General features: G+C 43.4%; 1 protein-coding gene across 1 annotated transcript in view; it reads left to right on the top strand.

Annotated features, from left to right (window-relative positions):
• LOC147733250 (mucin-2-like) overlaps positions 1–12,804 on the top strand; it is a 596,915-nt gene that overhangs the window by 465,543 nt on the left and 118,568 nt on the right. The window contains exon 37 of the mRNA XM_086958940.1: positions 788–916. Coding sequence (XP_086815066.1) covers positions 788–916 — 129 coding nt within the window. The remainder of the gene's footprint in view (positions 1–787; positions 917–12,804) is intronic.

Below are 12,804 nucleotides of genomic sequence, written 5' to 3'. Positions count from 1 at the left end.
AAATGCAAGGCTCGATTGCTGAAAGTATAGAATTTGCAATTGTGCAAGGAAGCATAGTCACTCCACATCCTAAGTGAACAACCATAATGTTACCACCCGTTTTGGATGCAGTCACTTCATAGGTGTGGCAGATTCTATTTCACCTTCTTGGAAGTGAAGGAAATTTACCATTCCAACTCTCAGCCAGGCCGGGCATTCAGATGTTCTAGTAATGTGCTGCGGAAAAATATCTGCTCTCTGATGTAAATGTATAATGTATTTATACATGCCTTGTTCACAATACATTTCTTTTTTATAAATGCAATAGAATGTCAGTAGTTGGAAAAAAAACAATTAGCATCATTGAACTGGTTTGCTTCGTGGCCAAATGCAGCCACTCCATGGATCTGTCTTTGCCCTGAAGGTCACCTGGTGGGGCCACTCAGCCCCTCATCCTTTCAAGTCGGCTACCTCCGGTATCTGTCACTAGACTGCCAGACCTCTGTGGGGTGAAGGGAAGTTCGCTGCATGCTATGTTAACATCTATTGTATTATTTTACGATGCTTCTAGCACTCCGCCGAATTTTTAATTTTCAACTATGGGAATTTGTAGTTGAATAGAACAGAGGTGGAGAGGTGAGGGGGGGCTGTTACGTTTTGTGTTAGGTGGTTAAAATGTGTTTAATTAACGCTTTTCAGAGAACAAATATCTTGCCACAAGAGTGATAACAGAAAGTCACGATTTTAATTAACCATTCAGGGAATAATACTTGTATTTCCAACCTCTGCGTTTGTTTGTTTTCTTCAGCCTGGAGTGCTCATTAGCAGTATCGCTGAGTCCTGCTCCCAGTGCCGTTGTTCCTGGGTTCCGGATCCAGACACCGAGTTGCACTCTGTCGAGTGCGAGCCCGTACAGTGTTACAAAGACTGCCCTTTGGTGAGTGACTCGATCAACCATTCCGAGTGCCTAATTCTTCTAGTTCAATTGTGACATCTAGTGTCATAGGTCATGAGCATCCAATGGAATGAAGCCCTGCAACTTTAGAAGTACACCTGGAATGGAGAAGGACTTTCTCTCCAGCCACCTCTTCACCTTTTCTAGGAATGATTTTCCCATAAGCACACACTGAGCCTCAATTCGTTTGATGAAATGTTGTTTCAAAACGTATTTTACAAAAATATTAACAAGTTTACTTTATTTCAGTCAATCATTAAAATGCATATCCTGGTGTCTGGGACAGGCTTGCATAGACCTACTCAAACGCCGAATAACGTGTCTGTGACCATCTTACCTTTATGCCCAGGATTATTATGGGGTAAGAGATAGGCCCAAGAAGAATCACCAGAGGGACCACTGCAGATCACTGTCTATATGCTTGGTGGGTGATACTTACTTCCCTTTAAGAAATGGGGTTATTGATTGAGAAGGGTGGAAGCCCCACTATGGCAAATCACAATCCTTGTCAGGGTGAACCACAAAAAGTCACTAAATGAATCTGTGTCTACCCCTTTGGTAGTTTGGCACAAAACAGTAAGGTATAACTTAGAGACAGTGTATTAACCTCATAAGTGCTGCGCCCAGTCCAACGGCCGATGGCGCCACTACCTCTGGAGTGCTGCCATCGGCCGTTGGACGTTCCTGCTGCACCTGCGCAATGGAACGTTCAGCACTGGCGCTGGACGTTCCATAGCAGCTAAGGTGTTAAGTATTTATGCAGGACACAAACAAGTGAAACCACAATACCAGAAAAATCCCAAACCATTGTCCCTGATGGGGAGGATAGCAATAATGAAAATGGTTGTTCTGCCTAGATTTCTGTTTCTATTTAATAACATCCCGGTAGTCCTGTCCAGAGCCTTCTTTCGACAACTCACGCAAACACTTTCAAACTTGCGTGGGGAGGTAAACAACTCAGAGTCCAATGGAAGACATTAATGCTTCCTTATGAAATGGGAGGTCTGGGAGCGCCGGATCTGGAGCAATATTACAGAATAGCGCAGGCGGCGCATCTACACACGTGGATCCATGGAAATCCCGATATTCCCCACGTAAAATTAGAGCGTCTGTTTGCGGACCCTACCCCCCTCCCGGCCACGATATGTCAACAAGTGGACCGCAGGATTGGTATGTTGGACTCCATTAAGACTACGAATCACGCATGGAATGAGTTATTACGTGCACAGGATGGTGGGATAAAGTTCAAGTTCAAGTTTAACATTTGTATAGCGCACTACTCACCCAGAGGGTCTCAAGGCGCTTGAGGGAAGGGGGTATTTTATTTGTCGAATATCCAAGTTTGTAGTTGTTTTCTGAGGAGAGGTGGTTCTGTGTGAGGCGGAGGTGGGTGGGGAGAGAATTCCAGGTTTTGGCCGCTAAGTAGGAGAAGGATCTTCACCCCATGGTGGATCTATGGATGCGTGGAATTGCGGCGAGGGCTAGATATGGCTTCCCCCACTGGCAGAGAAAGGGGTGATAAAGGCACTACGTGAACTAGGTATCACTAAGATGGGGGATCTATTCCGTAACGGGAGCGTGAAAACCCTCAAAAAAGTACTTCAGTCTCAGACAGGGAAGACGCTGCTGCACAGCTTTCAATTCCACAGAGTACGCAGTGCACTGCTGGAACTGCTTGGTCCAGACCTGGCAGAACCACCGGATGTGCCGGAACTCACCTATGTGATTAAAAACCCAGCGTCCAGCATACTCGTAACAAATCTCAAGAAATTGGGGGACCAGCACAAGAAACAACTGCCCTCCAAGGCTAGAACTGACTGGCAGCGCGACCTACATACACAGATATCCGATGAGATGTGGCATTATTGCTGCTCAAACACTAGGAAGATATCTCTGAATAGCCGACATAGGCTGATTCATTTCAAATACTTGCAGCGTGTCTACTATACACCGGAGAGGCTACACAGGTACGGGTTGCGACGATCGGCGGAATGTGAGCACTGTCACCTCCCAACAGCGGACTTCATCCACATGGCGTGGTCTTGCCCCGGGATCTACAGGTTCTGGAAGGAGGTTTTCTCTGAACTAGTGCTGATACTGGGTGTAGAAATCCCGCTCTGCCCGGCCCTGGCACTGCTGGGTTATTCCAAGACACTTCCGGTGGCCCTGAGGCGTCTAGCGGATATGGCCTTGCTGATCGCTAAACGAACAGTGGCTATGTGCTGGATGAGGGGGCCGCTACCGACTAAGAATAGGTGGGCGACAGACTTGCTATACTGCTGTACACAGTCGGAAACGTACAGCGAACTGCTCCCTCCGAAGAGTCGACCCAAGACTTTCTGGGGGCTATATAGGACTTATCTAAGCGCTAGATATAGCGAAGTCGCAGAGCGAGACCCAGAGGGGGATGAGATAGGCGACGTACAGGAAGAGGATGCTGAAAACTCGGGGAGAGATGTTTGAACACTTAAGCACTGCACGGGTTGGGGGTAGAGGTCTAGACCTCAGGGAACTTATTAGTACATAGTGGGAGGAATGGGTTGGTGCAGCAGAATGATACACACATTGTGGGAGGGAAGTGGAGTAGAACACTGGGGACCTGCTTATACTTTTTGAATAACACACACTGGTGGGTGGAGGTTGTAGGGTGCTGCACACGACTTTCACAGGTAGTACATAGAGGTGTAGTGCTATAGTGGGTAGGCAGGAACACATTGGGATGGGATAGGTTCTGTTGGGGTGGGAAGGGAGGGTAAAGGGGGTAGGTTAAAAAAAATCCCAAACCAATTCGGTAAATACAGTCAAGTTTAATAAATAAAATCGCACCAGAACAAAAAAATCCAATAAAAAGAACCAGAGATATTCAGTGTGAAAGAGTGAAAATAGTGCATAAAAGAACAGTACCCGGACACGTTCAGGCCGATTGCAATGGAACGTGGCTGGATACAGGGACCAAGTAAGTCCCACTAATAGTTGTACCTTATGTCCTTGATGCAAGGCTTTGCATCACTCGGTGTCAGTTCAAAGGGTGTGCAGTACTGCGGTGTCAAGTCGCACATCGAGCTGCTTTGGAATGCATTGGTTCTGATCAGGAGCTTCGAGGTCTGCAATGCAAGGTCCTGTGTTAATTACATCACACTGTGTCAGTTCTAATGAGGCAGCGGATCAGGAGCTGTGAAGGACTGCAATGTGGGATCCTGCGTCGTGCTACCTCGAATTTGAAGGAACCCAGAATTAGGCAGGGAGGAGTGCACTCTGATGTCAACCAAGGGTCAAGGACCAGGGGGAACTTTTGGGGACCACAAATTACTCCTGGCAGCAGCCAACAGCAGGGCACATCCAGTTGCAGGTCAAGTGCAGTAGGTCAGCTAGGCAACTGCATGGAGGCCTCTGAAGCTTGAGGTGCACCTGTCGCTCACACAGTAGGTCAGACAACTACCCTTAGAGTCACTCTGGTAGCCCGGAGTGAAGGCAAGCAAGTCCATGCTTCCCTATCACACAGCAAGGCAGTCCTTAAAGCAGCAGGTTAGTCCTCTGGAAGCAAGGGAGTCCTTCTTTATCTCCCACAAGTCCAATATTTATATCTCATACCAGTATTTGTGTGGGGGGGGGAGTCCCTGTCCTACCCTCACATATGGGAAGTTCTTCTCCTTCCTGGGGCAGGTCTCCATAATGTTTGGGTTGACAAAAGACAGGGCAGGCCTGTGACAGATTCCTTTGTGTGTAGGAGGCAACGCTCTTTGAAATGTAAGTTGGGTACAGACCCTCTCAGTCATCTTGCCAGGATGACTCATCCTGTCCAACAAAAGCCGCTTTTGGGTTACTGTCCGGAAGCAACACACAACCCCCAACAGCAAAGCCATTCACAGTCATTTTACCTAGGACACTGGCGGAAAGGCATGAATGGTTAGGACAAGAAAATGCCAGCTTTCTTAAAATTGTGTATTAAGCCTGACACCAGACTGGCTGCCAGGACTCTAAGGTGCACAACATAAAACTGAGCAAGCTCTTAATTCGTTTAACTTCCTTGTTTATATTACAACCATTAATTCATCATGTTGAATACATTTCATAAACATGCTTTCTCCTCATCAATCACAATTTTTACTTTGCAAATCATTGAGAGTTACAAACTCAACATAAAGATAACACAAAATAATGTTACTTAATATGAACACATAAGAACCCAATGCATTTCGGGACCTTTCGTGGCCCCTTCGTCAGGGGTCTGTCGAAAAAAGAAAGAAATTAGTGTATAGAAAACTATTCCTTTGATGTTTATGAGTTTCTCAGTTATTGCTAGCCATATCAAATTGCTTCATGGTTATTTCTATATCTCAATATTTGAGATTTAAGCCTTTTAATTTTCAATGGAATTATATTCCTCTCTGTTTTTATTTTGTTGCCTGTACAAAGCGATATAACCATTAACTGTACATTAGATAATTGTTTTGTATTCATTGTTCATTGGTAATTTAAACTTCAACTGAGCCTACCTACCGTGACTGACAGGTTGCTTGGAGCAATAAAACGGTATTCCTATGTACAAAAGGGATGAAGTTGAGCGAAATGCTTATAAATATCTTGTACTTAAACTTTGCTTCTGCACATTTATCAAATTTCAAAAAAAGACGGATAAAATAATTACCTGCGAGCCGATGCGTGATGCGTTGGTCTCGCTTCTATGGCCAATTAAATTAATTTTATACTGAAAGGAAATAAAAATAAGGTTGCAGTCTAATTTCCTTGGACAACAGGAAAATAGTCTATTTTACGTGTACATGTAACAAACTAATATTATACCTGTTCCGTATAACGTTTCCGAGTCTGTCTTGTTCTTTGGGCTGACAGCCCACACCAACCTGTTGAAAGGTTGAGAGTCTTGTTTTAATGCCATGATCGTTTTTCTAATCAACACGTATTCTTGCAAAAGGGTTTTAATTTACCTGCGGTCCTATGCTGTGGCGCTTTGGTCCCGCAGTATTAGTCTTTCGGATGTTTTAGCTGTGGAAAGACCACAGAATTAGTTTACCTGATTTGGGTTTGTTTTCAAATCCCGTTTACTTTAAGCGTTTTTGGAAAAGCGCATTATGCGGCTTACCTAGATTGCAAGTTTGTTGGCCTTGTACTGAGATTCCACTCTGGCGTGTTCGCAGCCGCCATTGAAGTTTTAGTCCTTCTTCTAGTTTCAGTGTTTAAGTTTACAATAACATCAAAAAGGGACTTTAGCAGTTCTGCACTGGTTAGTTATTAGCGACTAGGGGCAGCCATTTTAGAGTGTTCTATAAAAACGATCGAACCTAATTTAAGTTTTCATGTTTGTACAGTATTAGGTATGACTTAAAACTTTAATTTGGTTTGTATTCAAAAGAAAATAATTGTTTGCGACTTTTAACTAGACTAATGTTAATTTCCTCAAAATAAATGAAACTAATAAAACAAATGAGCAATGATAGTACGAATACATAGCATGTGCACCAAAGCAAAAATCACATTTCAGAACATATATAACATCAATTAGATATTTACAATCCCTTTATATTCTATAGCGTTGCCTGCCTATTTACAATCTTCTGTTTAGTGTGTTTGTGTGTGTGGAGTGATGTGAATTATTAGTAGTTTATGCCTCTCTGAATTTATTTATAAATTTTTAAATGGATCGCGTATCTGAATTCACAGGGGTGTCAGGACTGACCATCAAAATTGGTTGTTTAAAGAAAACATACCATCTCAATTTTATCGTTGAGCCCAAATGGGACCAAAGTCTGCAATTTACGTGTCCAGAAGGCTTCTCTCTGGAGAAGAATCTTTGCATTATCGAATCCCAATCTTTGTGGAACCTGCTCGACTATTTGGAATCTCAATTGCGCTATCGTGTGCCTTGCTTCTGTCCAATGTTGCGCTAGAGGTGATGTGATATTTTTCAATCGTATCCTACTCTTGTGTTCCGTTAATCTCACTTTTAGCTTTCTATCTGTTTTTCCTACGTAGAGGAGTCCACACGGGCATTTGATGGCATATATCACGTGTTCGGAATTGCATGTAGTGTTATGCTTAAGTTGAATCTTTTCTCCTGTTCTTGGATGCAATATTATATTTCCCGGAATGATGTTATTGCAATTTTTGCAGTTGTGGCATTTCATTGTCCCTTTAAATGACGCTTGGTCTTCAATGGTGTTTACTGACTTACTAGGTTTGTTGAGCATTTCTTTGAGATTTTGTACCCTTTTGTAGGCGAACAAAGGTTGCTCGTGAAACAATGAACCAAAGTCCTTTTCTATTTGCAATATCTCCCATCTTTTTTTGATTATTTTCTTAATCTCCCAGGATGATGTGGAGTACTTCGATACAAATACCATTCTTTTGTTGGTTTTCTTCAACTTTTTTACTAGTAGTTCCTTTCTAGGAATAGTCTTAATCTTCTCTACATGTGCCTCCAAGAGTTTTTTCGGATAACCTCTGTCCAAATACTTTTGTTTTTGTTCATCAATGCTTTTATCACAAATCGCTGGGTCTGATGTGATTCTCTTGATTCGCATGAATTGCGACACTGGCAAGTTGTTGATTAGGCTCGCTGGGTGAAAACTGCCAAATAGCAGGGCATTATTCTTGTCAGTTGGTTTTTTGTATACACTTGTGTGTATGGAGTCTTCTTTAATTTCCACTAAGACATCGAGGAAAGGCAGTGCTTCGGTGCTTATGCTGTGTGTAAACTGGATCCGAGCATCAATGTTGTTGAGATTTTGAATGTTCTCCAGTAGTTTCTTTTGTGAATCTTTCCAAAGTATAAAGATATCATCTATATATCTTTTATAGTGAACCAGTCCTTGTTGCCATTCAGGTTTTGTCAAAATGTGGTCATCTTCAAATTTAGCCATGTAGATATTGGCGTAAATACAAGCTTTCTTAAAATGGCATTTTCAGAGGTGTCACTCAAAAATTGAGTTTCCTGTTAAAGGTGATTTAAAATTAAATTACAATTATTTTGAGTGAAAACAGAATATCTCTAGCTGCTCCCATTCCAAAATTATCAATTATTAAATGTAATAAGGTAACCCAGAGTTAGTCAAAGGGAGAGATAGGCCTTTTAGCAGTGAACAATGACTTTAGGAGTTTTTCACTGGCAGGACATGTAAAAATGAAGTATATATGTCCTACTTTTTTCAAATACAATGCATCTTGCCCTTTAAGCCTTTAATACCTACCTAAGGGGTAATTATGTATTAAAGAGGACGGTTTAGGCCTAGCAAAAAGTTTATTCTGCCATGTTGAAATGGCAGTTTAAAACTGCATTACAGGCTGCAGTGCCAGGCCTGACACATGTTTTAAAGGCTACTTTAGTTACTGGCTGTTAGACTTGGCACCATTGGCGTGGGTCTCCCTTCCATTTTTTTCTGCTGCCTCATCTGTTTTTGCTGATCTAGATGCTTTGGGCATTTTACCACTGCTGTCCAGTGCCAAAGTGCAAGTGCTCCCTGTTTTAAATTGTTGTGATGCATTAGTTACCCCATGATTGGTTATTTTATGTACTTGTCAGATCCTAGGTCAGTGCACCATGTGTGCCCAGAGCCTTTAAATCAAATGCTGCTAGTGGGCTTGCAGTGTTGTACAGCGTTTTAGGACCCTAGTGTAATTTTCCCGATTCATGCCCTTATATAGGTATAAAATACTGTATCCTTATATAGGCATTGAAATCACAACTATATTAAGACATAACTCAAGTAGTCCTAATACGGCTTGGCTTCTTCCACTTGTTCCGAAAATCTACAACAATTTCTTGGAAAAACACACCTTCAGCAGTCAGGGACCTCCCACTGAATGAATACTGATTTATCCAAGAACTCATGGAGTTTTCAGAGAATTAAGTCTCTAATGACGTTATTATGTCCAATCTTACGTCAAACTCGGCACCCTCAAGGTATAAATATGCCCACACTTGTCCAAACAAACACACAGTGGTTTGGAGCAGTTCGACTATCTACTTGCTCGACGCGCCCTGCTGCAGTAAGTGCCGAAGAAAGCCGACCCTCCAGCTGATGCACTGAGAGACGCTGTACTTTCTCCAGCCTAGAAATCCAGCTCCATTGTTTCCAGGCTACCCTTGAGGGTTGCTGGGAAATCCAGTCCTGAGAGAGAGATACCAGACCTCCTACATTCTAAAAACCAAGGTACGGAGCTGATTAGACCCTAAGAGTATTCTTGGATTAGATTATTGGCAAAAGAATACTGAAACTAAGCTACACCTCACTTACTTCTTCCCTTGTACTAGACTTAGGTTAGGTACACCGGGGTAGGCGTATTTTAGAAGCACCAGTTAAGTACTCTTAGTCATTATATATTAATGGACGTATTTTATGGCTTAGAAACCATATCATGCTTTTACAGTATTATTTTATAATACTCTTCGTACTGTACGCATTGTACTTTGCAACCAGTATTACGATTGTAACAGTTCATTTCCTCTGCATGAGAAAGAAGACTGTTCAATAAATCCTTTTTATTGAAAACGCCCGTCTCTCTATTTTCTCTGCACTTCTGGTGAAACGAAGCATGCACAATTGACTGAGTGAAATAACTATCTATTGTTTCCGCGACTCTAGAGATACATTACTTATTCTGGGGAAACAAAGTTGTCATTTTTTAAGCGGTTGTCAGAAACTAATCCCTTCTTGTGAATTCGAGAAAGTTTCTAGTGACCTCTGAGCTAGCTGGCACTCACAATTAAGTCTAGTATATTCGATAGAGACCTAGTAGACCTCAGTCCTATGTCAAATCTATAGGATATATTATTCCAATGCGCAGAGCCTATTGGGAATATAGGAACTATACTACAGCAGCACTGACTGTGCCACCCACAGGAGCAGCTTGTAAAATGTGGCTCAGGCCTGCCATTGCAGAGCCTGTGTGCAGTCTGGGACTGCCATGTAGAATTGGCAAGGGCACACACTTGCCAGTCCCTAAACCTTCTCTTTTCTACATGTTAGTCACCCCTAAGGTAGGCCCAGGGTCCCCTTGTGGGTAGGGTGCATTGTAAGTGAAAGGCAGGACATGCCCTGATGTGTGTGGCATGTCCTGATAGTGAAATACTGCTAAATTCCATTTTCACTATTGCAAGGCTATCTGTTCCCATTGGCCCGAATGGGCAGTTTTTATTATAAAATCTTATAAACATAACTGACCCAGGTAACAAGATAGGAAACTAAAGTTTAGTATGCTTGAACTTTATTTATAGTCCCTGGGTACAACTCATGCCATTTACTAGGTACATACGAGCAAATTAAATGTGCCAAACATGTTTAGTCCATTTTTACCATGTTTGAAGGAGAGTACACAAGTGCTTTAGCACTGATTAACAGTGGTAAAGTGCACAGAATTCTAATGCCAACAAAAACGAATTCAGCAAAACAGGAGGAGTGAAGGCAAAAAATTTGGGGGAATACCACAATTAGGATGTCAGGTCAAACATCCCCCTTAATTCTGACTGACGGCTGCTTCCACCTTTGATGTCAGCCAAAACTATGCTCGAAAAAGGAAGTGAAAACCTGGAGCCATGAGCTTATTTAAAAAAAAAAAATCATTTAGGGTTTTGGCAGTTGAATGTGTAATGAGATGAAATTCAATGACTCCTTCCCGAAAGCAGACAAGCTGTTCTTACTTTAACTAGAAGCCAAATGAGACTGCAAACAGCTGGGGAGGAGATGTCTCATCAGCAAGGACACCTCCGACAGGGTAGTCTTCAGGACCTATCTCAACCTCTACCACCACCTGCTAAGGGCAACAGAGAAAACAGCCCATGCGCACACATCTAAATCAGCCCCAACAACACCAAGGAGCTTTCAACATTGTTAAGAAATTCTCTAATCCTGCTGCCAGCAAAAACGACATCACACCCTCACTGGAGCTGTGCGACAACCTCGCCAACTTCTTCCATGACAAGATCACGACCATACACCGAAACTTGGAACCCTAACCCACACCTACAGACTTCCTCCGCAGATATGCAACTACTGCAACCAACATGAAATACAGACTGACCACCTGGAGCCCCCTCTTCACCCAAGACACCACCTCCACCATGAAATCCATCCACTCAGACCCAGGAGTGCACCATATCTTCAATCTTGGAAGCCAAAGGATTGTCCAGGAACTCAGCACCGCTATCCCCACCGCAACCTTTCCCGACAACTGGAAACATGCTGAAGTCAGACCACCACTCAAAAATCCCACTGCCGACTGCAGTGAACTCAAACCTTCCGCCCAATGTCCCTGCTCCCATTTCCAATAAAGGTATTGGAAAATATCATCAACAACAACTCATGACACATCTGGAGCAGAACCAGTTACTCGAAAACTCACAATCCGGCTTTTGCAGCAATAATAGCATCAAAACCACCCTGATTGCAGCCCACCGACAACATCCAAACTCTTCTCGACCAAGGAGAAATGTCAGCTCTGATCCGACACCATATCCCACCACACGCTGATCAAAATACTCCACCAGATTGGCATCCAAGGGGATGCACTCAGATGGATCACCTACTTCCTCACTGGAAGAACCCATAGGATCCACTTCTCACATTTCACCAACTCAATGAGATTACCTGCAGTGTCCCCCAGGGCTCATCCCTCAGCCCATGCTCTTTAAAGCATATGACCCCGCTGGCCAACATCGCCAGATCCCACATTCTCAACATACATTTCTACACAGAGGACACCCAACTCATCCTCTCACTCATGGACAACCCGACCACCAGAACCCACAGATGCTTGACAAGAGTTGCAGACAGGAAGAAGAACAACTGCCTGCTGCTGAACATGGACAAAACGGAAGTATTGATCTTCAGTAACAGCAGCAACACATGGAATGACTCCTGGTGGCCATCAGACCTAGCACCAGCCCCCACTCCCTCCGACCACGCCAGAAACCTAGGCATCATCATTGACAACAAGCTCACCATGAAATCACAGATCAATGCCAGCACCTCTAACTGATTTCTCACTATGCGCATGCTGCGTAAGATCTTCAAATGGCGACCCCTACACATGCAATGCATTTTGACACAGGGCCTTATCACCAGTCAAGTGGACTATAGCAACACCCTCTAGGTTGGATTCACTGCCTACCTTGTACAGAGAATTCATACAATACAGAATGGTGCAGCCAGACTCATCCTCAGCCTTCCCTGACAAACTCACATCACCCCCACCTCAGGCAACTCCACTGGCTCCTGTACAGAAGAGATGCCAACTCAAGCTGCTGAACCATGCACTCAAGGCTCCATACAACCAAGGACCATTGTACACTAACCACTGCCTGAACTGCCACCAACCAATGAGAAGACTACACTCTGTCTCCCTTTCACTTGCCCATGCTCCCTGCATCTACAGAGGAAGCAAAAATGGAGGACTCTCCTTCTCCCAAATCACAGCAAAGACTTGATACAGTCTCTCCATGCAAATCCAGACCATCAACTTTGTTCCATAAATCCAAATGGCCCTAGTCAAGACCTGGCTACTCGAATAATCCACAAGGTCCTGCAAGCGCCTGGATACCCTATTAGGTAATTAGCTGTGCTTTATAAATCCTGATTGATTGATTGACTTGACCCCACCATTGAACTGATTTGGGTAAGCTGGGCAAACAATATTCCCAATTTCACCCTAAAGAGAGACTAGCCCTCTGCCTGCTTGTCATGTTGTTCCTGTCTAGAGGCCCCAGTGCCAACAAGACTGGAGAACGGGTAACTGTAAAGTTAAAGGTGAAGTCTAAGAGGAAATGAGATCAAGACAGGCTGCATTGATGTTCAGAGCCTGGCTACTATAAGTATTCATCAGTCTGGTACAGAAAAGTGAGAGAACTATTGGAAATT

The sequence above is a fragment of the Lissotriton vulgaris genome, chromosome 2_1, assembly GCF_964263255.1.
Source record: "Lissotriton vulgaris chromosome 2_1, aLisVul1.2, whole genome shotgun sequence".
Lineage (NCBI taxonomy): Eukaryota > Metazoa > Chordata > Amphibia > Caudata > Salamandridae > Lissotriton > Lissotriton vulgaris.
The sequence above is the reverse complement of the archived record's forward strand: the minus strand, read 5'-3'. Positions and strand labels throughout refer to the sequence as shown.